The 27,119-nt window shown below is 41.7% G+C and overlaps 1 protein-coding gene across 41 annotated transcripts in view; it reads right to left on the bottom strand.

Annotated features, from left to right (window-relative positions):
• DLG1 (discs large MAGUK scaffold protein 1) overlaps positions 1–27,119 on the bottom strand; it is a 441,560-nt gene that overhangs the window by 219,279 nt on the left and 195,162 nt on the right. For 33 of the 41 annotated variants that reach the window (XM_073358919.2, XM_073358918.2, XM_073358922.2 and 30 more), the window contains one exon: positions 24,672–24,725. The exons of 6 other annotated variants lie outside the window; for them this stretch is intronic. In XM_073358919.2, coding sequence (XP_073215020.1) covers positions 24,672–24,725 — 54 coding nt within the window. Of the gene's footprint in view, positions 1–9,071; positions 9,165–22,214; positions 22,248–24,671; positions 24,726–27,119 lie in introns of those variants that run through there. 2 more of the 41 variants (XM_073358958.1, XM_073358943.2) reach the window with 2 other exon arrangements.

A 27,119-nucleotide genomic window follows, 5' to 3' on the forward strand; every position in this document is an offset into this window, starting at 1 on the left:
CACTGGAAAGATCGGCACAGGGCCACCGAAACATACTAGACATCCTTGACTACGCCACGCGGTATCCAGAAGCCATTCCTTTAAGAAACCCCACATCCAAGGCAATAGCAAAAGAACTACTCCAGGTTTTTGCCAGAGTGGGCATCCCTAAGAAGATCCTGACAGACCAAGGAACCCCCTTCATGTCAAAATTAATGAAAGACTTATGTACCTACTCTGCATCCAGGCCATACGGACCTCAGTCTACCATCCACAAACAGATGGACTGGCCAAGCGGTTTAACTGTACCCTTAAAAGTATGATCTGGAAGGTGGTAGCACAGGATGGAAAAGACTGGGATATCCTTCTACCGTATCTAATGTTTGCTACATGGGAAGTCCCCCAGGCGTCCACTGGTTTCTCTCCCTTTGAACTACTATACAGACGCCACCCACGCGGAATATTAGATATTGCCAAGAAAGATTGAGAAGAACAACCCAACCCAGGAACGAATGTCACTGAGCACACAACACACATGAGAGAGCAAATAACTCAAGTAACCCCTATAGTACGAGAACATTTGGAAAAAGCACAAGAGGCCCAGCAGACATATTACAACCGTCGGCCGAAAGTACGGAGATTTCAGCCAAGGGAACGGGTGATGGTGCTAGTGCCGACAGCAGAAAGCAAACTCCTGGCCAGCTGGCATGGACCATATGAGATACTGGAAGCCATTGGGGAGGTGGACTATAAGGTCAGACAACCAGACCGCCAAAGGCCAGAGCAAATCTACCACATCAACTTACTGAAGCCCTGGCGTGACCGGTCATTCGGGGAGCTCCACCCCAGACAGACGACCCACAGGGGCAGGTGAAGATATCTCCTGAGTTAACTCCAGAACAACGAACAGAGGTCATTGATATGATCTAATGGAACCAAGACCTGTTCTGTACACAGCCGGTTTGTGGACACATGGTTTGTACAACACTGGTCCAACATCATATTGTCACCAGTCCCAGAGTAAAAGTGACAATACGACTGTACCAAATACCGGAAGCTAAAGGGAAGAAATTAGGACAGAAGTGAAGAAGATGCTGGAACTCAGGGTTATTGAAGAATCCCACAACCAGTGGTCCAGCCCTATCGTCCTAGTCCCCAAGCCTGACGGCATCCTGAGGTTTTGCAACGACTTCCAGAAATGGAATGAAGTATCCCAATTCGATGCCTATCCGATACCATGCATTGACGAGCTAGTTGATCAGTTAGGCAAGGCCCGATACCGAACCACTCTGGACCTGACCAAAGGATATTGGCAAATTCCCCTGGCCGAGAATGCCAAGGAAAAGACTGCCTTCTCTAAACCCGATGGACTGTTCCAGTACACTGTCCTCCCTTTCAGACTCCATGGGGCCCCTGCAACATTCCAACAACTTATGGACAAATTGCTGCAACCCCATGCCAAGTATACCGCTGCCTATCTAGACGACAGTCATCCATAGCCCTGACTGGGAAATGCACCTAGGAAAAGTAGAAATGGTGCTAGATGCCCTGCAGAAGGCCGGCCTCACTGCCAACCCTCTCAAGTGCGTGATAGGACTAGCTGAGACCATATACCTCGGGTATGTAGTAGGGAGAGGTTTGGTGAAACCCCAATGAAACAAAGTGGAGGCAACACAAGGTTGGCCTCAACCAGTCCGCAAAAAGCAGGTCAGTCGGAGATTCATACCTCATTTCGCCACAAGAGCAGGGCCATTGACAGATTTGATAAAGGCTCACGGCCCTGAGATAGTAAAGTGGACTGATGCGGCAGAAGGAGCATTTGCAGATGTAAGGACAGCCCTTTGCTGCCATTCAGTACACACAGCCCCAGACTTTGAGAGGGAATTCATCCTATAAACAGATGCCTCAGAGGTAGGGGTGGGAGCCGTCCTTTCGCAGATGGTAGGGGAGGAGGAACACCCGATCTTGTACCTCAGCTGGAAACTCCTCCCCAGGGAACAAAAGTATGCAGCTGTTGAAAAGTAATGTCTAGTGGTAAAATGGGCTATGGAGACTCTCTGCTACTACCTACTGGGGTGGCGGTTTACCCTTGTGACAGACCACGCCCCACTCCAGTGGATGCACAGAAACAAGGAGAAGAACGCAAGGGTGACTAGGTGGTTCCTATCCCTGTAGCCTTTCCATTTCCGGGTACAGCATAGGGCCGGAAGCCAACACGGCAACGCTGATGGCCTATCACAACAGCACTACCTCTCGTCCCAAGTAGTCCAACCCCATGGTGTTGTGCAGGGGAGCGGGATATGTGATACAGCATAGCCAGAGGGCAGCAGGAGAGTGTTAGACGGGAGCCTTATTCCCTCTAGAGGGAAGAAAGTTTGCTACAGATTAATTAAAGCACCTGAAGTCAATTAGAGCACCTGAAGCCAGTCACCTAATAAATCTCCCCTGCTTCAATCAGACAAGACGAGGAGTTGAAGCAGAGTGGTTTGGTGTTGGAGCAGAGAGCAGTTTGGAGGGAAGCAGAGGAGAGTTTGGAGAAGTGCTGCGGTGGCCTAAGACCACCAAGACACCAGGTAAAGGGACACGTGGTTTGTGCAGAGGGAGGGCAGGAAGCCCCACAAGCTGAAGGGCAGGAGAGGGAAGTAGCCCAGGGGAAGAAACTGCTAGTTCAAGTGGTTTACTGCTATCTCTAGGGCCCCTGGGCTGGGACCCAGAGTAGAGGGCAGGCCCAGGTCCCTCCCTCTCCACTCTCCTCCTCTAGGACACTAGTGGGGCAGCTAATATCTCAGTTCAGGGGCAAGAAACAGTGCTCTTAACCCTTCCCCCACCCCCAAGAAGAGAAAGTGCAAGACCCATCATATTAGTGCTGGCAATTTGCCACAGTATTTAAGACAGTATTCTCATCTATTGTATTACTCGTTTTCTATTTTGGAGGTCTCAGTCTTCCTGTATAGTGTTAGATATCTATCTTTTGTAGCCATTGTTTTCATGACATTTGTAAAGGGACTTTTTCCTGTTGTCATATTTCTGTTGAATGCTGCAGAACTCTGTTCATAATTCAGCTACACAGACAAATACCATTCTATCACGGACAATTATAAGGTTTAAATTTTCCTACTTTTCTGATGTCTGCAAATATCAAGACTATGTCTGTATAACAGTATATACAGTATATAAAATTAGTATAATTTTTTAATTAAACACGTATGACTAATATTTTGGTTATGTTCTTAGAGATTCCTATTGGTTTATCTTATTTGCTATGTCTACAGATCAACTATTTAAAGTATATCTCCAGAATGTACCGAGAGCTGCTTTTTCATTTTAATTTCAAAATTGAGTGTTCACATTAACTCAGTTGGTAACTTGTCAATTTTACTTGTTGATTATTATAAACATGTGACATTTCACTCCTTGGCTAAAATCCATGAAGTACTCTTATTAGAATATAATACTACTGTAATGTCCATCTCACTAGGCTTCCTCCTCCATCAGTGCTCTTCAGTATATTTGGGTTCACACAACTAACCTCATTGCTCAGATATGGATATTTTCATGGTTAGCCATTACTTTCATACCTTTCCTAATTACTGACATGTTCAATTAAGTTTAACATTTATCAGTGGATTATTAAATTCCACATACTATTTCATCATTTCATCTGCACAATCTACTTCGCATTCTATTAATAATTTATCATTAGCTTCCTTCTTTGCTTCCATTTTCTGGGTATCACGGATTTCCTTTTCTTCCTTGGAAAGCTCTTCCAAGAGACAATTGTTTTTAAATATTTTGGATTGTTTAGATTTTAGCTGATAGTAATGAATATAAATAAGAAGTTAGGAATTATAGAAAATTAATAAGAGAAGCCAAGGGACACTGGGAGAAACCTATGACTAGCAAAGTTAAGGACAATAAGGGAGTTGTTAAAAAAATATATTGGGAACAAAAAAACTCCTGACAACGATATTCATCCATTACTTGGCGGAAATGGTAATATTATCCGTAATAATGCAGAAAAGCCAGAGATGGCCATTAAATATTTCTGTTTTTTCATTTGGGAAAAAATCAGATGATACAGTCTCATCATATGGGTGATGACAACACTCTTTCCATTTAATTAGCAGCTCTGGAGGGCATTAAACAGAAGCTACTAAAGATAGACATTTTTAAAGTAGCTGGTCCAGACAACTTGCACCCAAATCTTAACAAGTTTAAAAGAGCTGACTGAGGTGGTTACTGGATCACAATTGTAGTTATCACAGTTCAAGAAGGATGTTGTTAAACTGGAGAGGGTTCAGAGAAGAGCCCCAAGAACCCTTCAATTATTAGAAAGCATGCCTTATAGTGATAAACACAAGGAGCTCAATCTATTTAGCTTAACAAAGAGACTGTTAAAAGGTGACATGATGATAGTCTATACGTACCTACATGGGGAAATAATATTTAACAACAGGCTCTTCAATTTAGCAGAGAAAGGTGTAACATGAGCCAATGGCTGGAAGTTGAAGCTACACAAATTCAGACTGGAAATAAGGCATACAATTTAAATGGTGAGCATAATTAATCATTGGAATAATTTATCAAGTGTCATGGTGGATTCTCCATCACAGACAATTTTTAAATCAAGATTGGATGCTATTCTAAATGATATGTTCTAGGACTTATTTTGGGGAAGTTCTATGGCCTATGTAATACAGGAAGTCAGACTAAATTATCATAACGGTCCCTTTGGGCCCAAATCATCTATGAATCTAGATTTAGTTGTTGTTTTAACATTAAGTGGATGACTTGAATGTTAAGTCAATTTCCATTGCTACTGAAACACAGTTTTCTTTAATATTATAAAGCCCCATGGCACATTAGATTGGCTTTCAAGGTACGTTAATACAAAATAGAAAAGGAGGACTTGTGGCACCTTAGAGACTAACCAATTTATTAGAGCATAAGCTTTCGTGAGCTACAGCTCACTTCTTCAGAAGAAGTGAGCTGTAGCTCACGAAAGCTTATGCTCTAATAAATTGGTTAGTCTCTAAGGTGCCACAAGTCCTCCTTTTCTTTTTGCGAATACAGACTAACACGGCTGTTACTCTAATACAAAATAGTAATTACTATCTTAAGTGCATTTCCTATATTCTTAACACCCTAAAAATCACAGCTTGAAAAACATTAGCTAAAACTAAACCCCTCCATAACATTTATGCAAAACTGTCATCATATAAAAAAACATACAGCATTTGTAAACACGGCCACAGCCCAGTACCTGAGATACCAGTTTTCCCAATACTTAAAAGGCAAAAAGAAAAGGAGTACTTGTGGCACCTTAGAGACTAACCAATTTATTTGAGCATAAGCTTTCGTGAGCTACAGCTCACGAAAGCTTATGCTCAAATAAATTGGTTAGTCTCTAAGGTGCCACAAGTACTCCTTTTCTTATGATGAACTAATTATAATTAGATGTTTATTGTACTGTGTTACTACTGGGTGTATTAATTTTGCATTGCCATACTTCAACACATTTTGACTGTAGCCAGGAATAGTGCTTGAAACACTAGAACAGCTGAGCAGAGTGTTGGGTGAATACTGTGCTCCCCGCTGAATGAGACTATAGAGAAAGAACAGGTAGAGGTTTTTTTACACCTGAAATCAATAAGCAGAAGAGGAAACAGATACTTATGTTACTAAGCTGAGAACCTTGGCCTCCACATGTAACTGTGATCAGGGAATCTTATGTCTCCAGAGAAAGGGTTGTTTGTGAGACATGATTATAACCTAAGGGAGCAATTACTGATAAAAAGAGATCAAACCTTGGAGAAATGCGTCCAAATAGCAAAGGCTGTTAAACTAACCAAGGAAAAGATCAAAACAACAGCCACCAATACAGAAAAAGTACACATACTCAAGCCAAAAGAACTTAAGGGGCAGGACAGAGACAGACCAACAGAGAGTGGAGGTATCATAGTCTAGAATATGTACTGGAAAAATGTCCAGACTATGGGCAATGGTGCAAGGAGGGTGGGAAACCAATCTACCAAAGAAAAATTCCAGCAGTTCATGCTGTGACACAAAAAACAGAAACTATCTTCAGTGTGACCATGGTAAATCTGAAGTCTCTCAATGTACATGCACTGGAGAAAGCAACTATCAGCTATTCAACCTCCATATTTGCAAATATTCTATTAGATCAATAACAAATGCGGCTCCAGATGAATTGTGAAACAACCTGCAACGTAGTTCAAGGCAGGGCAGTGCAAGCCATAGATTTGGTTGCAGGACAGCACGAGAAAATTCTCAACATGACAGAGAACAGGACAGATTCTAACGACATAAAAGGTCATATTCCAAGGAGATATACATTTAAAGGACAAGCTTAAGTTGGAAGTGGCATTCCTATGTGCAACCCATGAGAATATCAAAACACAAAACTGCATTACCCCTTGTGGAGCCACACAAGAAGGAACTGGAATACCTGCAAACAAGAAGCATCATTTGCCCCACTGAAACTAGCACAGAGTTCATCAGCAGCCTAGTAGAGGTACAACAACCTTCAGGTAAAAAGGAGGTACAAAAACTGAGAAACTGTATCCCTTGGAGCACGGAAAAGCTCACTTACCCATTACCAACAACCAGGGTGGATTTGATTTAAATCACTAGTCAGGAAGACTTGATTTAATCAGGGATTTCTCCATAAAAGTGCATTCTCGTTGGTTGTTATAACCTTAATATACATTCTTCACAACTTTGAGAGAGATGCAGGTTTCGTTTTTAGAAGCTACACACTATACATTTTTAAGTGATTTATTCTGAAAACTTTTCAAACTAGTTTTACAGCTATATCACAAAATGAATGATTGGTTATTTCATTTACCAAAGGTAATTGAAGCAGATATTTATGAAGTCATTGGGAGGTGAACTATCTCCAATTCAACAGGTTAATCATTAATATTTGGAAGATTTTCTTGCCATGCTGTTTTGGGAGGAGATCACCACCAAACATACATTTAAATTGTTTTATTTAACTAAAACAACAACGTTATGTATTCTGGATTTTTTTCTTCAACAGCAAACATAATATTTTAAAAAAACAAGCATATGAATTTTTGAATTTAAACATTCAAGTTCTTTAAAATCAGGTTTGTTTTTGTTCAAATTGTTTTTAACTAAAATAGTTAAATGAAATATTAAAAAAAAAATCAACTGTGTCAGCCAGGTCAACACGAGAAACTTTAAATATTGGCTTCTGCAGCTAACTCAGTCGTCTTCACCTTAATTTTCCTGTCTGTTCGTAATCTGAAAGAAAAACCAGCTTTCCTGCTTTTTCAGGTCCCAAACAATTTCTCAATTTGGAATGAATTACTCCAAAGCAAGAAAATATTCTTTCTACACTGGCAGAAGAAGCTACTGCTGTTAAAAGTGAGATTATTACTTCAATGGTCTCTGAATCCAAGTACTTAAGTGATTTCCACCAGTTCACTGGTGTGTAACTTTCTTTAAAACATCATCAGCAAACATATATTTCTTGAATGGTTCACCCTTAGCTCTGAAGTTTATTATAGTTAGCATTATGGAGGGATGATTGCTGGATGTCCATGTCATAGCCAACTTCTCTTCTTCAGCAGTTAAGGTTTGACCCTGGTACTGAGTATTGAGATTATTTGCAAGAAAATGAGCTGGAGATAGTGCTTGTCCCACTCGTTTTTTTAATGTTTGTAATTTAACTCTGTCATTGCAGATTTCTCCTTTTAAGATCTCACTTGGTTCCTTCCAAATTTCAACGGCATCAGCAATAAAACAGCTATTTCCCTGCATTTTGTGCAAGGCTACAGAAATAGGCTTCAAAGTACTCAGCGTGTGTTCAACGTTTCTCTTAAGCCCATTGTTGAGAACTTTGACTGTGACAGTGCCATCTATTTTTTCACGACTTTGTTCACAAACTATCATCAGATTAGGTCAGTTCTTGATACAGTGCTCAGAACAGTCCACTACTGAGTTCCATCTCACATCTTGTGAGAGCGTTAGCTTGGTTCCTCCCACTTTTTTCAGAGCAGCTGCTGAAAAGTGGTTGTTACGGAAGCATTTTGCAATTTCAACAACATTAGCCTTTATTTCTGGAACACCGAAGTCTTTGGCTAGGAGGCGCATCAAATGAGCATTGCAACCATATGTTATTAGCTTGCAAATCTCTGCTAAATTTCTTCTCATCTAGGATACATTTTTGGCATTGTCTGTGACCAAGCTGCGTACCTGACATTTGAATTTTTTTTCAGTTTGTTATAGCTTTTACTGCAACTTCTTGTAAGTATTCTGCTGGGTGTGCATTTCCTGATTTATCAATTGTTTCTGTAAGGAAGACATTCCCTTCTTCTGTCGTCACACAAGCACATATTGTGGACATTACTCCATCCATCAAGACTCAGGTTAAAAATTTCACCCTCTAGACCTTTTGCATACTGCTCAATTTCTCTTTCATACACTTTATCCAACATATCCTGGTCTTAATGACTGAACCATGTTAATGAAGCATGGGTTCTCAATCATACAGAAAGGAGAATTTGTTGCATAAATAAATCAGGCAACTTTTTCCTCAATTAACGCTTTTTGTAATCTGCTGGTTCTTATCACAAATTTATTATGGTTGTTTCTGGATGATGGAGATTTTTCTTCTTTTTGCTAGGTGATATACTGTGGCTATATGACATATATGGTGTGACTGAAAAACTATCATTGGCAGATAACTCTGAAACTATAGAAAATGATGGTGATCTTGAAAGTGGATAGTCTTCAGAATCCTGTATGTTGAGGATGGATTCTCCTAAACTAAGTCAATGCAGTTATTTAATTATTACCACCACACTGCTCATTTAGTATTACTCATTGCATTCACTGACACTCAGTACTACTTTAAAGGTGAAACTGAAAAAGGAAGTTCTGCCTATTTCAGCTGTTTATTTTTTATCACAACTGCATCTAAAATGACAGGACCATAGAGTAACAACTACATTTTTTTGCTCAAACATGAGAATTCAAGAATAGTCCAGAAGGAAGACAGGCAGTCCTTAAGAAAAAACTATGAAATAGAAAAGTTTACCAACCTGAAGATCCTGCATGTTCAGACATGCTCCTTTCGTCGTCTTCAACACAGCTTCCTCCTGAGAAGGAACACTTCTCATGATGTTGTTTCATTCGGGCAACTGGGCCTTGCATTTCTTTGTTGTACTGTTTGCATTTTGCATGCATGCCTGTCTTACCCACAGGTAGAGCAACTTCATTAAAATATTCCCAAACTGGGTCTCTTTTATGGCTTTCTGCCATTATAGGTTTTCCCTTCTAGTGAGAGAATGGGATGGTAGATCTCAAATCAATGAAGGCTACACTCAGAAAGACCTCAAGACTTCTGGAATATGCTGCTCAAACAGTTTCACTTTTGTTTCTACTGCCTGTCCCTCCCTTCTCACATTTATCTCCAGACTTCTTCTCCTTGTCTAGATTTATTCTGCTCCCAACAATCTTCTATTCATTGAACTTTTTGAAACTTTGCACTTTTAGAGAGAGGTAAGGGATTGACTCTGTGTACACATTTGCAGAGGGACAATAGGGTTGAGGTCTGTTATTTCTCACCTCTATATATTATTTATTTATTTTAAAACATTTTTGCTGTTAACAAGCATATTATCCCTGGAGACACAAATCCACAGTTTGAGAACTGCAAAACTATGCATCTCTGATGGTATCTTCTGGACTGAGCACTGAGTCCCATTGGGTAGATAGAAAGATTAACCTAAATAATCTATACAGAATCCCCTGGAACCCCATAAAATTGGGTCCCTAATCCACCAACTATTGGAATTCATTTACAAAACTTTTCTTAAACATTACATGAATATATTGTTTCATACTATAGAATTAGAATTTATAATCCCTATTCCATGATGAGATCATCTTTGAGCTATAATGTATCTTAATTAAAACTATCTTTAGATAAGTCTTTTCCTCAAAAAGCCTTTTATCCAAAAAATCCAATTTAAATTAAAAAAAAAATCAGATTTTTTTTAAATCATTTATTTTTATCCACCCTGCCCACAACTGAGGATATACCTGATATATCCAGCCACCTTAACCATCTATGGTACACATTTGGGCAGGAATAGCTTTGACAATCAGCCCAGCCCCAGGGCTGTTGCAATGTAAATCTCTCTCCAGATGGAAACTGTTCCATACCCCTAATCATTTTTGTTGCCCTTCTCTACACCTTTTCCAATTCTAATATATCTTTTAGGAGATGGGGTCACCAGAACTGCATGCAGTATCTAAGGTGTGAGCATACCATGGATTTATATTTTGAGATTATGATATTTTCTGTTATTATCTATTCCTTTCCTAACAGTTCCTAACATTCTATTAGCTTTTTTCATTGCCACTGCACATTTCTTAAAGCATTTGATCAAACTACCCACAATGACTCCAAGATCTCTTTCTTGAGAGGTAACAGCTAACTTAGACTCCATCATTTTGTATGTATAGTTGCGATTATGTTTCCAATGTGTATAACTTTGCATTTATCAACACTGAATTTCATCTACCATTTTGTTGCCCAGTCCCCCAGTTTTCTGAGATCCCTTTGTAAATCTGCAGTCTACTTTGGACTTAACTATCTTGAGTAATTTTGTATCCCTGAAAATCTTTCCACCTGACTGTTCAACCTCCTTTTCTAGATCATATTCATAAATGTTGAACAGCACAGGTTGCTTTACAGATCCTTGGAAGACCCCTCTATTACCACTTTCCATTGTGAAAACTGACCATTTAGTCCTGCTTTTTGTTTCCTATCTTTTAACCAGTTACTAATCCACAAGAGACCTTCCCTCTGATCTCATTACTGCTTATTTTGCTTAAGTGACTCCGGAAAGGACCCTTGCCAAAGGCTTTCTGAAAGTCCAAGTACATGCTATCCACTGGGTCTCCCTTGTCCACGTGCTGGTTGACACCTTCAAAGAATTCTGAGATATTGTTGAGACCTGATTTCCCTTTACAAAAACCATGCTGACTCTTCACCAACATATTGTGTTCATTTATGTGTCTGACAATTCTGTTCTTTATTATAGTTTCTACCAATTTACCTGGTACTGAAGTTAGGCTGATTGGCCTGTAATTGCCAGGATAGCATCTGGAACCATTTAAAAAAAAATCGACATTGGCTATTCTCCAGTCACCTGATACAGGGACTGATTTAAGCTACAGGTTACATACCACATTTAGTAGTTCTGCAATTTCATAGGGGAGTTCTTTCAGAACTCTGGGGTGAATACCATCTGGTTCTGGTGACTTCTTATTATTTTATCCATTTGTTCCAAAACCTCCTCTATCAACAACTCAATCTGGGACAATTCCTCAAATCTGTCACCTAAAAAGAATGACTTAAGTGTGGGAATCTCCCTCTCATCCACTGCAGTGAAGACTGATGCAAATAAGTCATTTAGTTGCTCCACAACTACTGTGTCTTCCTTGAGTGTTCCTTCTGCACCTTGATAAACCAGTGGCTTCACTAACTGTTTTGGCACGCTTCCTGCTTCCGATGTATTTTTTTAAAAAAATGGTTGTTTTGTCTTTTGCAGTTATTCTTCAAATTATTATTTGACCTCCCTAATTATACTTTTACACTTGACAGAGTTTATGCTCCTTTCTATTTTACTTAGTAGAATTTAACTTCCAATTTTAAAAGGATGCCTTCTTGACTGTAGGCATCTCTTTTACTCTGCTATTAAGCCATGATGGCCTCTGACAGTCTGTCTTTTTAATTTGGGGTATACATTTAGTTTGAGCATCTATTATGATTAAGGCTAAAATTATATCACAAATTTTATGGAATCTGGGACATTTTCTGCTCCAGCCCTGGGGTGGTGGGGCTGGAGCTGTCAGCAAATGGGGTGCCCCATGAGTTCCCAACTGCCATGGGGGGACCCAGAGCTCCCAGCCGCCAGCCCCAGAGCTCTCGGCCGCCATGGGTGGTGTGGACCCCCGGGACTCCCAGCCACCTCGGGCACCAGGGAGAACCCGGAGCCCCAGCCACCTCCCTCTCTCATGCAGCAGGGGTCAGGCTCAGCCCCATTTGGTCCCAGTTATTTTTTCGTAAAAGTCATAGACAGGTCATGGACTTATGTTAATTTTTATTTATTGCCCATGACCCATCTGACTTTTACTAAAAATAACTGTGACAAAATCTTAGCCTTAAATACGGTGTTTTTAAATGGTTTCCATGAAGCTTGCAGGCATTTCACTCTTGTGATTGTTCCTTTTAATTTAGAACATAAGAATGGCCATACTGGGTGACACCAAAGGTCCATCCAGCCCAGCATCCTGTCTACCGACAGTGGCCAAAGCCAGGTGCCCCAGAGGGAGTGATCTAGTGATCTCTCTCCTGCCATCCATCTCCACCCTCTGACAAACAGAGGCTAGGGATAAATAATTTCCATTTACTTCCTCATTTTTGTATAGTTCCCTTATTCGAAATTAAATGCAAAGGTGTCGTTTTCTTTGGTATCTGCCCCCTCTGAATGATGATAAACGTAATTTACATTAGGGTTCCTGCTACTGAGTGGTCCAGCTGTCTTCACCTCTTAGACTGTCACCATCCTGGTCAAGTCGTAAGCAGAATATTCCTACTATTATCTTATTATCAAGCATGGAATTTCTGTCCATAAAGATTCTATGGTGCAGTTTGATTCATTTATGATTTTTTTACTATTTGACTCTGCTTCCTTTCACATATAGTGCCACTCCTCCACCAACGTGGCCTATCTGTAATTCCTGTATATTTTGTACTGTGCTATTACCATGTCCCATTGATTATCATTGTTGTACCAAGTTTTTTTGATGCCTGTTATATCAATTTCCTCCTTTAATACCAGGCACTCTAGTTCACCCATTTTAGTATTTAGACTTCTTGCTTTTGTATACAAGTACTTGTGCATTTTGTCAATATTCAGTTGCTTGCCTCTCTGTGACATAACTGATTGGGACTCTTTCATTTGTCTATTTCTCTTCAGCTCCTACCTCTACTTTCTCAACTTCTATTCTCTCCTTTTACTAGGATATAGAGAATCCCCTTCAATAAATCCTCCCTGAAGGAATGTCACTGTATGAACCATGTGCTCCTCTTCACCTGTCAGCTTTCCCCTACCTTTTAGTTTAAGAACTCCTCTTTTACCTTTTTAATTTTATATGCCCACAATTTGGTTCCATTTTGGTTTAGGTGGAGCCCGCCCTTCCAGTGTAGGCTCCTCCTTTCCCAAAAGGTTCCCCACTTCCTAATAAATCTAAATCCCTCCTCTTAACACCATCAACTCATCCATGCATTGAGACCCTGCAGTTCTACCTATCTAACTGGCTCTCTGAATGGAATTGGAAGCTTTTTAGAGAATACCATGGAGGTCCTAGACTTTAATCTCTTACTGTGCAGCCTAAATTTGGTTTCCAGGACCTCTCTTACCTTTCCCTATGTCACTGGTTCCATGATCACTGCTTCCTCCCTTGTACTGCACATAAGTATATCTACATGTCTTAAAAGCTCTGCAATCTTAGCATCCAGCAGGCAATTCACCATGTGGTTCTCTCAGTCATCACAAACCCAAACTATCTATATTTCTAATAATCGAATCCCGCATTACTATTACTTGTCTCTTCCTAATAACTGAGAGACCCTCTCCTGGAGGGTTATACTCAGTATGAGAGGATATCATGATACCTGAAAGGAGGGTCCCAACTACGGGATGGTTTCCCTTTGCTCCAGCTTTTCCTTCCCCAAGACTTTCAACAGCACAGAGTCAGTTACACTAGGGGTGGGATATAAGAATGGCCATACTGGGTCAGACCAAAGGTCCAACAAGCCCAGTATCCTGTCCTCTGACAGTGGCCAATGGCTGGTGCCCCAAAGGGAATGAACAGACAGGTTATCATCAAGTGATTGATGCCCTATCACCCAATCCCAGTTTCTGGCAAACAGAAGCTAAGGACACCATTCCTGCCCATCATGGCTAACAGCCATTGATGGACCTATCTTCCATGAATCTATCTAGCTCCCTTTTGAACCCAGTTATAGTACTGGCTTTCACAACACCCCCTGGCAAGAGCCTGTACTTGGTCTCTGAAGGCCACGAGTTGCTTCCACCAAATGCGCACATATGCCACCTACCCACAAGGCAGGTAATCATACACGCTATATCCAGGTAAACAAAGCCATCAAGCTAATGAGCAGGGGAAAATACAGCCTAATGATCACAACAAGGAACAGATTCTGCACTCCAGGAAACCTTCCTGGCTCTTGAAACAGAGACAAAAGACCATGGGTCACATAAGGGGACAGACATTTCAATTATCCACCATTAGGGCTCCGTGTTTGTCATGGAGGTCACGGAAGTCAGAGATTCCATGACTTTCTGCAATCTCTGTGACGTCTGCAGGAGCCAGTGTGGCTGACATCAGGGCTGCCCAAGCAGCTGACTCTGGGACCAGCTGGTCAGGTGGCCCCAGCGAAAGGCAACCCTGAAGTGGCTCTGCAGCCAGCTGCTCCGGCACTGGCCACTGCTTGGGTGCCCCTGGCAACAGTCCGCATGTGGCCGGAGTAGCTGCTTCCCTGGGCAGCCCCTGGCAGTGGTGCCCGGGCGGCCAGTGCAACCACAGCCTGAGGTGGTCCTGGATGGCTGGTGCAGACGCTTCCCCAGTCAGCCCCTGGCAGCGATGACTGGGTGGCCAGAATAGCTGTTCCTCAGGCAGTCCCCAACAACTGGTGCTACGGCTGGCCCCGCGTTCCCCCCAGAAGCAGCCCCTCAGGATGCCCCCCAACGGCAGCCCGTCGGGGTATTTACAGTATAAGTCATGAACAGGTCATCAGCCTGTGAATTTTTGTGTCTTGCCCATGACCTGTCCATGACTTTTACTAAAAATACCCATGACTAAATCATAGCCTTTATCCATCACTGAGGGGATGATAGCATACATCACCCTCTGAGCCTTTGAAAGCTGAATCCTCTTGGTCGGGAAGGCAAGAGTTGCTGGATTCATAGAAGATTAGGGTTGGAAGAGACCTCAGAAGGTCATCTAGTCCAACCCCTTTCTAAGACAGGACCAACACCAACTAAATCATCCCAGCCAGGGTTTTGTCAAGCTGGGCCTTAAAAACCTCTAAGGATAAAGATTCCACCACCTCCCTAGGTAACCCATTCCAGTGCTTCACCTTCCTAGTGAAACAGTGTTTCCTAATATCCAACCTAAACCACCCCCACTTCAACTTGAGACCTTTACTCCTTGTTCTGTCATCTGCCACCACTGACAACAGCCAAGCTCCATCCTCTTTGGAACCCTCCTTCAGGTAACTGAAGGCTGCTATCAAATCCCCCCTCATTCTTCTCGTCTGCAGACTAAACTAGCCAGGTTCCCTCAGCTTCTCCTCGTAAGTCATGTGCCCAGCCCCCTGATCATTTTCGCTAGCCTCCACTGGACTCTCTCCAATTTGTCCCCATACTTTCTTTAGTAGGGGGCCCCAAAACTGGAAGCAGTACTCCATATGTGGCCTCACCAGTGCCGAATAATCATTTCCCTCGGTCTTCTGGCAATGCTCCTACTAATGCAGCCCAATATGCCATTAACCTTCTTGGCAACGAGGGCACACTGCTGACTCATTTCCAGCTTCTCATCCACTGTAATCCCCAGGTCCTCTTCTGCAGAAGTGCTGCTTAGCCACTTGGTCCCCAGCCTGCAGTGATGCATGGGATTCTTCCATCCTTGTTGAACCTCATCAGATTTCTTTTGGCCCAATCCTCCAATTTGTCTAGGTCACTTTAGATCCCACCTCTACCCTCCAGCGTATCTACCTCTGCCCCCAGTTTAGTGTCATCTGTGAACTTGCGGAGGGTGCAATCCATCCCATCATCCAGATAATTAATAAAGATATTGAACAAAACCAGCTGCAGGACCAACCCCTGGGGCACTCTGCTTGATACCGGCTGACAATTAGTGATCAACAGCTTGATGTCTATCTGTTGAGCCCAACAATCTAGCCAGCTTTCTATCCACCTTCTAGTCCATTCATCCAATCCATACTTTTTTAACTTGCTGGCAATACTGTGGGAGATCGTATCAAAAGCGTTGCTAAAAGTCAAGATATATCACATCCACTGCTTCCCCCATATCCACAGAGCCAGTTATCTCATCATAGAAGGCAATCAGGTTGGCCAGGGATCACTTGCCCTTGGTGAATCCATGTTGATTGTTCCTGATCACCTTCCTCTCCTCCAAGTGCTTGAAAATGGTTTCCTTGACGACCTGCTCCATGATTTTTCCAGGGACTGAGGTGAGGCTGACCTGTCTGTAGTTCCCCGGGTTCTCCTTCTTCCCTTTTTTAAAGGACCTCTCCCGACTGCCAAGAGTTTTCAAAGATAATGGCCAATGGCTCTGCAATCACATCCGCCAACTCCCTCATCACCCTCGGATGCATTAGATCTGGACCCATGGACTTGTGCATGTCCAGCTTTTCTAAATAGTCCTTAACCACTGAGGGCTGATCATCTCCTCCCCATACTGTGTTGCCCAAGACAGCAGTGTGGGAGCTGATCTTATCTGTGAAGTCTGAGGCAAAAAAAGCATTGAGTACTTCAGCTTTTTCCACATCATCTGTCACTAGGTTGCCTCCCCCATTCATTAAGGGTCCCACACTTTCCTGGACCTTTTTCTTGTTGCTAACATACCTGTAGAAACCCTTTTTGTTACCCTTCACATCCCTTGCTAGCTGCAACTCCAGTTGTGTTTTCGCCTTCCTGATTACACCCCTGCATGCTCAAGCTATATTTTTATACTCCTCCCTAGTCATCTGACCAAGTTTCCACTTCTTGTAAGCTTCCTTTTTGTGTCGAAGTTCATTGAAGATTTCACTGTTAAGCCAAGCTGGCCGCTTGCCATATTTGCTATTCTTTCTGCACATCAAGATGTGCAGACTTAATGGAAGTGAGAAACATGCTTAGACAAGATTGTAACTTCCGGAAATTAACTTTTAGTCACTAGAAAACATGTTTTGTTTTGCTTGTAACTATACCAGTCTGTCTTATTCTTGCTTAGTATCACCTAAACCTCTATTCTTAAGTTAATAAATAATTAATATTCTTTAATAAGTTAATAAACTTATTCTTGCTGTATTACAGAACAATCTCAGGGCTGTGCATTAAACTGGAGGCGGAGTCCTCAGCTAGCCAAAAAGACTGGTGAATACTCTGTCTCATCAGAGGAAGACAACTTAACTTCTGTGAAAGTCCACTGAGAGGGACTGAATACTCCAGGAAGACGTCCCTGGTAAACTCAGAAATGGGGATTCACTGACTGTTACCTGCAAGGCAGGGTTTGGACTGACGGAGTCTGATGAGTTGGCTGGCAAGCCAGACAGGCTGGTGTGTGAGGAAGCCAACACACGGCTTAGTAGCAGCAAAACACTCACTTGCTGAGGCAGAGAAGGAACACAGGGCTCACAATTTAGGGTACCCCAAAAAAGACACCACAGTACCAAATCAAACGTGTCACAGAATTATATTACATCAACATTATTACCTTTATCAATTAATCTTGTAATTTCATCAAAAATATCCAGTTAGTTTGACAGAATCCATTTTCCATAAAACCATTTTGATTGGTATTATCTTACGCTTGTGATTCTTTATTAATTGATTCCTATATTAGCTGTTCCATTATTCTGTCCAAGATCCAAGTCAGACTGACAGGTCTAGGATTGCCTGGGTCGTTCTGTTCACCCTTTTAAAATACTGCTACAACACTAGCTTTTGTCCAGTCACCAGTGTTCCAAGGGTTATTGAAAATCAACATTTTACAGTCCAGCAGGCTCCTTTGTCAGCGGGCAATGACATGGGTTTCACTGAGGCACTATAGGCACTGTTGGTACTCACTGCTCACGGAAAAGAAGCGTGGGCATGAAGCACAGTTTTTGAAGCCAACTTGCTGGGGCATAATCCCCAGGAGAGGAGGTCTCCCTAACAGTGGAAGAAGTCTGAAAGCAAACCTAACTAACTAAAACACTAATACTCAACAAAAACAAGAAAAATTACTATCTACAACTATATACAAGAAGGAGGAACAGACAACCAACTCTCTTAGCTAGGCTAAGAACACAGAGGAACAGAGGTTCCAACTCTGGCCATGCAGCAATAAGAGGGAACTAGAGGTGCGTCAACCCGCACAGCCTCTTATAACCTCAGCTGCAGACACGAGGACAATACACAACTGCTACAGAACTGTTCTGGCTGCAGCACGTGTCACACATGCGTACCCCATGTTTGGAATCCATATAGGGACCATCACCTAAAGGAGGACTTTTGGATACAAATTATCTGGACCCTCTGATTTAAAAATGTCTAACTTTAGAAGCTGCTTTTAACATCCTCCTGAGCTACTACTGGAAGGTAAAGTGTTTTGTCATCAGACATGACAATATCATCTTTTTCCCCCCAAATACTGAAAAGAAATATTTATTGAACATTTCTGCCACTTGCTTTACATGGAGATATTTAATTTATAACTGCCTTCACATTCCCTCTAAGTCAGGTTGTTGTTTTTAACCAGTGTGGCCTCCTTGATTGCGGCTTTTGGGGCATCTAGTAACTGGTGTCTTGAGCCTAATACCTTGTATTAGGCTAAAGCATCTTTCAGAAAAACATCCAAATTTGTCTTGAAAACTTCAAGAGACTGAGAATCCACCACTTCCCTTAGTAGTCTGTTCATCTTCGCACCACCCTTACTGAACTATTCCTAAAAGCTATTGCCAGCTCTAGGAGGCAGCACTGTAGAAGTGGTGGGTACTTTAAATCTCTGAAAACCAGGACATATAGAATTAAGAAAAGGAGTACTAGTGGCACCTTAGAGACTAACAGATTTATTTGAGCATAAGCTTTCGTGAGCTACAGCTCACTTCATCGAAAGCTTATGCTCAAATAAATCTGTTAGTCTCTAAGGTGCCACTAGTATTCCTTTTCTTTTTGCGAATACAGACTAACATGGCTGCTACTCTGAAACCATACAGAATTAAGTTATCCAACTCACCATGTTCTGGAAGAACATGAGGCACTACTTGGCCAACCTTAACTCTGCATTAACAAAGTTTTGGGCACTCAATTTTCTTGTTTTGTTTTTTAAAATCATTTCTCAGCCTCCCCATATTTCACAGTACAACCCTCCTCCTCCACTGCTCCTGATTGCTTGGCAACGTTTATCTCAGCCACAAAATGCAATGGCTGCATGTTGGTTCCTTCACTGCCTCTGCATCATCTTGTCTTCTCTCTGCTTGCCCAGCACAGTCAGGCTCTCCCTCCTCAGCCCTCTTCCACTGGATAGGCAGTCATAAGCATGGGGCCCAGAAGCTGAGAAGATAGGGAGAGGATGCTAGGACTAGCATGAAGTCCGTGGGAGCATTTTTTGAAGGGAGGTAATGAGAAGGAGGATGATGCAGAGGTCAAGATCACGGACTTGGGAAACCAGGGTCCAGTCCCTTGCTCCAGACTTCCTTTTGTATGACCTTGGGTAAGTTCTTTAGTCTCTGTGTCTCAGTTTCTATCTGTAAAATGGAGAAAACAGCACATTCCTAACTCCATTGTACAAGGAGGGTGCTGTGAGGATAAATACATTAAAACTGCAAGGTGCTCAGAAGCTACAGTGTGATGGGGTCCAGACAGATATCTGTCATTGACTGAGGGATGTGGGGGTTTGGGGAGGACAGAACTGAAGTCCCCTCCCTCACCCACTGTACAGCATTGACCCCTCCTTCCACCCAGCTCTTTCCTGCACTCTTCCAATTACTCTTCACACACACACACACTCTCTCTATTTCTCCTCACTGCTTTGACCTCCATCTCTCTCCAGTTACTCAGACTCCCCTACTACTGCTCCAACTCCTTCAACATTCCCTCCATCGTGCTCGCTGCTCCAAGACCATCCATCCCCAGTTCCACCCTCGTCCTTGCCATTTCATGCCCCTATTAAACTTGTGGAGATAGGAAGATGGAGGGGCTCTGAGGAGTGCATATACCAGCAGGAAGCTGAAGGAGAGTCGTGATGCAGAATCCATACCCTTGAGTCATTCACTTAGTGACAGACTGCCTGAAAACTTTGATTGTTACAAGAGCCCTAGTCTTGCTGCACATCCGCATTTTAATCTGTTTGGGAAAAGCGACTTGTAGATTCAAGCTCTCCATTTAGTAACTTAATTTAATAACTAATAACTAATCATTTAATTTAGCCATACTTTAGCTAAGATAAATGCTGATAGAATGAGATAAATTGGGGGATTATTAGAGCCATGGTTTGAGCCCCAAGTGTGCGCAAAAAAACCTTTTAAGAACCATTTGATTTTCATATGTTTTTTGGGAGGTGGTACCTCAGAAAGCCCTTGCTAAATGACTCCACTGCACTACCAACAGTACCTTGCACAGCCAAAACCATGGCAAATTTCAAGATGATGCAAGTAACCATATGGAGCTTGGAGCACTTAAAATAGCTGACCTTAAAACAGAAAAAAATGCTCAACCTTAACTGTAACAGAGCTAATGCTCTGCTATAACAATTCAGAAAATTATTGTATCCATATGACCAATTCCATTTTGAATCTCGTCAAGTTCTTGGCCTCAGTAATTTGTGGCAATGTGTTCCACAATCTATGCGCTGTGTGAAAACATATTTCCTGTACAGTAATCAGTTTTAAATTTGCTGCCTTTCTATTTCATTGAATGTCTCAATGTTCTTGCATTATAATATAGGGAGAACAGAAGTTCCAGATCTGCCTTCTGTAGACCATTCACTATTTTGTATACTTTTATCTCGTTCTCTTATTCATCTCTTTTCAAAGGTAAGCAATCCCAGCCTTTTCACTCTCTCTTTGCATGAGTTTTTTTTACCAGGCCAGTTAACATTGCTGTTGCCCTTCTCTTAACCCTTTCTAGTTCTGCAATATCCCTTTAAAATGGAGTGCCCAGTACTGCATGCAGTATTACAGATGAGGCCACATTACTGCTTTATATAAAGTCATTAAACTATTCTTCATTTTATTCATCATCCCATTCCCTGTGTGTACTAAGATCTTGTTAGCTTTCTGGACTGCTACTGCATGGTGAACAGAGGTCTTCACTCAGATGTCTAAAATGATACCCTGGTTCATTTCTTGAGGTGATACAACTCATTTAGAACCTTGTAAGTTGTAGGGAGGAGTTCAAAATTTTTTCCCCAAAATGCATTACTTCGCATTTATTTACACTGAGTTTTATTTGACATTGTATTGTCCATTCAGCAAGCTTGGTCAGTTCTTCTGAAGTTCTTCACGGTGTTCTCTAGTCTTGACTAACAAACAATGTCGTGTCATTAAAAAATTTTGCTACATCACTACTAAATGTCCTTTCCATGTCATCAATGAATATATTAAAGAATACTGAGACCTGACACACAACCTTGTGGCACTCCCATTGTCAACCATTTGTCATGAAGCAAACTGACTCTCAGATTGTACACTCTATTTTCTCTCTCAGCCAATTTTTGATCCATGACACTTTTCCTCTCATCCCATGACTCTTAGTTTCTTAAGCAGCCTCTTATAAGGTAGCCTTCCAAAGGCCTTTCGACAGCCAAAGTAAATTATGTCTTCCAGTTCTCCTTTTTCCACTACCATACTGACACATTCAACTAATTCTAAGAGAACAGTGAAAGACAAATTTCCCTTGCAGAAACTGTGCTGGATAGACCCTACCATACTATGACCTTCCAGGTGTTTTATTATTCTTTTTTAAATGATCATTTCAATCAATTGGCCAATTACAGATGTAAGCCTTACTGGTGTGAATTCCCTAGATCATCCCTAAAGCCTTTTAAACAAAACATTTACAACATTTGTCACCCTCCAATCCTTCAGAAGAGTAGCAGTATTTTAGGAGTCTGCATATTATTGCTAGCAGCTCACTAACTTAATTCTTAAACTCCTTCAAAACCCTGAAGAGCATACTATCTGGGCCTGATGACCTATTACTTTTTAAATAATCAATTTTGTTCCAGCATCTCCTCTTCCATTATTCAAAGACTTCAGTTTTAAATAAGAATTTGAGCATAATTGGTCTTCCACTGTATAACCATAAAGCAAAAGACAGACAGAGTCAACAGTAAAGACAGCCAAGAGACTGATAGCAAAGACAGGAAGATTTCCCTACCTGGCAGTGTTGGACCATTGCAATACTTCCTCCCAGGAATTAGAGAGGAGCCCAAGCACAGGCACTGATGGGACAGAGAACCAAGAATGACTTCCCATGAGGATTCTGCTGCAGCCCCACAAAGGAATGCTGACAGTACAGAGAAATACTTAAGAGAATGCCAAGTTAGGCAGCCAGGCGCACTATAACAAAGGAGCCAAGGACCTGAGACCATTACACACAAGGGAACATGTCTGTTTTCAACCATCAAACTGCTACACAAAGCAATGGCAAAGGCAGCAGTCCAAGATGCACTGGGACACAGGTCTTATGATGTAGCTACAGACGCAAGACAACAGTGGAGATGAAACCAAAGCCAACTGCAGGGTAGTAGCAAACAGCTGGCACAGATCAGGCCAAGGACAAGACCAGGAGGATTTGAACTCACCTTGACCATCAGCTGGCCTGATGTAAGCGAGTAAGAAGCATCAGGGTATATGGACAATAAAGAGGATCAATAGAACACCACCCAAGAGAAAAAAGGCAGCAACATGTCTGAAGCACTAGTATGTATTCTCAATTTTACTTCACTTTAATGTAATTTTTAATTGGGACTTTCCTTGATTTTAAAATTTCATAAGTGAAGACTAAAAAAGAACCCCCCCCCCAAAAAAATGTTAATGGGATATTTCTAATTATGTTAAGATATGTAGCAAGAATCTTACTTTTTTTTCATTTTAATTTTAGGGCCAGATTCACTAGTACACTCTGGCTACTTTGGCCCAGACTCGAGCAGTGGCGAGATACCATCTTAGTGAGAGCACACCTTGCCTTCACTCTTATTAGGAGCAATGCTCTCTAGAGACAGTAGCCATTTTGAAAAGGGGCACTTTTGCTAAGGGCCACTGTGGCTGTAGTTCTACTGGGAACAAAGGGAGCTGATATCCATTTTGAAAGAGGGCAGTTCTGTGTTGAATGCTCTGTAGAAGAAAAGTATTCATCAGCCTATACTAAGAGATAAGATTTCAGCTATGAAAAATAACGGCAAAAAATTACCACTAATCTTAAAAAATAATTTTCTAAAGTAGCCTGTGGACAAGGTTTCAGAGAGTTAACCACACGGGAAGTATGAAGACTCATTTGGTATTAAGAACATTTAGGAGAAAAAAGATCCAGCACCAGGTGCTAAATTTCTTCCATGACTGATTTTTAAGTGATTAGAATTCAAACTAATTAATGGATTTAGTTGTAAATTCTCAGAAAACTTGTTCTGTACTCAAAAAGAGTAAGTACTGTAATTTGAGAATATATTGTATTCTTCATATACTGTATAACAAAATAGTTAATTCCCTCCTTTAAGTGCAAAACTCAGCTCATCTTTAACTACAGAACTGTGAGCAGTGCTCCCACAGCAGGTAAAGATGAACTGAAATTAAGACTAATTTTCATCCCCACATATCTACAGTTATTGATTTAATGATTCAGGCAGAAATAATACAATATTAATGCATACTTTTAGAAAATTAAAAGTCTGATGAAACAGACTGCAGAAACTGCTACCACCATAAGATCTCAAGCTGTGGTTCTCAAACTTATTATATCAGGGCCCCCCGACCCCTTCTTTGTGTCTATACTCATTTACGCCCCCCTCCCCAAGTACATATACTGCCACTCAGCTCTGAAGGCAAAGCAGAAAGCAGTGGCTGCTGGCCGGGCCACGTCAGCAGCAGCAGCATGGAAGGGAGGCAGTGTGAAAAGTGCTATTTGTCCATATCGCTTTTCACAGCAGGTTTAGTGCCCCACTGCCACCTTTATTTCTGCGCTGCTGCTACAACCGCAGAGCCCCACTGCCTCCAGATGGGTGTGTATGGGGGGGGGGAGGGGGAATCCCAAGCCCAGGTGGTGGGGCTCCGGCTGTCAGCCCCGGGGCAGTGGGGTTCCAGCTGTCCCCTTTATCCCCACCTCCCTGATAGGCATGGCCCTTCTGCATGAGCCCCAGCTACCTGGGGCTGAGAGCCACAGCTCTTTAAAAAAACAAAACAAAAACAAAACAAAAACATACACACACAGCTCACACCTCCCTTGATATATTCCTGTGCCTCCCTTGGGAGGCCCACCCCATAATTTGAGAACCACTGGTCTCAGGGGGTCATGTGACATAGCAGAGGTATAGTGGTGAAGAGGTCTATTTATTTCACCTTATGGAAGAGTATGACACAAACAGAAATTCTCAGGCTGTAAATGTTATTTGAGACATATGGCCACTATTCTATTATCTTTGAACCACCAGCATAAATTTGAGGTACATTAGCTGTACTCTGTAACATATGGGATGCTGCAGGCTACAAGGCAAACACTACCATAGAATAGGTCATGATACATGCTTTCTCTTTTTAGTGACAGAAGAAAAACTAAACACTTGTATATTAATATTTTGTTCTAAACACATAAAATAGTTGAAAGCAAATATAAGCTTACGTATGCTGGAGTCTCCAAAGCATCTGTATTCACCAGTACAGGAGGAGGATTTGCCTTTAAAGGAAAAATTTTTTAAAAAAATGTAAAAACAGGAGTCAGAGGAAACATAACTAAAAGATTTTAGTAGAGATGAACACAGCAAGGAAATGCACTCTATAAGGGTGTGATTTCTAAACTATACTAATGTGTTACACAATTAATTGGTCCATGTAGACACTGCAGGTATGCTCTAACGTGGTGCTGTTCGAAACAGTACTGTGTTAAAGTGCACTAGGGAACCTTTAGTGCAAACCAGTAGGGTGAACTAGGACCAATTAATGAGCAACACAATCTGCTCCTCTGACAACCCTAGTTTATTAATGTAAAGTAATAAAAAGGACAGGTTAAAATTTGAACATTTAGAAATCTATTCTCCACTTAATCTACAAGAGAATAGCATGCATAAAACTACTTTACATTAATAAACTAGGGTTGTCAGACAAGTTTTAATTTGCAATGTTGGAAAAAAAGAACAAATTAGTCCTAAAGTTTAACCAAGTGTTCTTACATTTTACACAGTACCTGCAACTCTTTTATTATTAAGACTAGATATTCTGTAATATCTGTTAAAATAATTAGAACTTTTCCCAGTAGATGAGATTTCTACAGCACTGTAAGCTATACGGAGATGATTAAACATTTCCCATCATTAAGAAAGTGAAGAAACACCAATGAAATTGTAGCAAAAGGTATAGAGGGTTTTTATAAAGCTGAAGTTGTTACTGCCAATTTTAATTCAATTTTCTTATATAACAGACTCATGGTTAAGATTTCCTTCTTAAGTTCCCTTTAGAATAGGGAAGTTAAATTTGTTTCTAATTAGAGATGGAAGGGGCTATGTTCTAGTTATATACTAGAAAAGTCACTATCCTAAGAGAGTTAGAGCTATATACTATCCCTGTACAGAGATCATAAGGACGGCCATACTGTGTCGGAAAAAAGGTCCATCTAGCACACTACCCTGTCTTCTGATGGCAGCCAATACCAGATGCCCCAGAGGGAATGAAGAGAACAGGTAATCATCAAGTGATCCATCCCATTGCCCGTTCCCAGCTTCTGGCGAACAGAGGCTCGGAACACCATCCCTGCCCATCCTGCCTAATAGCCATTGATGGACCTATCCTCCATGAATTGCTCTACTTCTTTTTTCAACCCTGTTATAGTCTTGGCCTTCACAACATCCTCTAGCAAGGACCTGTGCATTGTATGAAAAAAATACTTCCTTTCGTTTGTTTTAAACCTGCCTATTAATTTCATATAATAGAATCACAGAATCATAGAATATCAGGGTTGGACGGGACCTCAGGAGGTCATCTAGTCCAACCCCCTGCTCAAAAGCAGGACCAATCCCCAATTAAATCATCCCAGCCAGGGCTTTGTCAAGCCTGACCTTAAAAACTTCTAAGGAAGGAGATTCTACCACCTCCCTAGGCAACGCATTCCAGTATTTCACCACCCTCCTAGTGAAAAAGTTTTTCCTAATATCCAACCTAAACCTCCCCCACTGCAACTTGAGACCATTACTCCTTGTCCTGTCCTCTTCTACCACTAAGAATAGTCTAGAACCATCCTCTCCGGAACCACCTCTCAGGTAGTTGAAAGCAGCTATCAAATCCCCCCTCATTCTTCTCTTCTGCAGACTAAACAATCCCAGTTCCCTCCGCCTCTCCTCATAACTCATGTGCTCCAGACCCCTAATCATTTTTGTTGCCCTTCGCTGGACTCTTTCCAATTTATCCACATCCTTCTTGTAGTGTGGGGCCCAAAACTGGACACAGTACTCCAGATGAGGCCTCACCAATGTCGAATAGAGGGGGACAATCACGTCCCTCCATCTGCTCGCTATATATCGCTATACTTATACACCCCAAAATGCCATTGGCCTTCTTGGCAACAAGGGCACACTGCTGACTCATATCCAGCTTCTCGTCCACTGTCACCCCTAGGTCCTTTTCCGCAGAACTGCTGCCTAGCCATTCGGTCTCTAGTCTGTAGCTGTGCAGTGGGTTCTTCCGTCCTAAGTGCAGGACCCTGCACTTATCCTTACTGAACCTCATCAGATTTCTTTTGGCCCAATCCTCCAATTTGTCTAGGTCCCTCTGTATCCTATCCCTGCCCTCCAGCGTATCTACCACTCCTCCCAGTTTAGTATCATCCGCAAATTTGCTGAGAGTGCAAGCCACACCATCCTCCAGATCACTTATGAAGATATTGAACAAAACAGGCCCCTGGACCGACCCCTGGGGCACTCCACTTGACACCGGCTGCCAACTAGACATGGAGCCATTGATCACTGGTGATCATTGATATGGTGACCCCTAGCTCTTGTGTTATGAGAGGGAGTAAATAACACTTCCTTATTTAATTTCTCCACACCAGTCATGATTTTATAGATCTCCATCATATCCC

The sequence above is a fragment of the Lepidochelys kempii genome, chromosome 9 (assembly GCF_965140285.1).
Source record: "Lepidochelys kempii isolate rLepKem1 chromosome 9, rLepKem1.hap1, whole genome shotgun sequence".
NCBI lineage: Eukaryota > Metazoa > Chordata > Testudines > Cheloniidae > Lepidochelys > Lepidochelys kempii.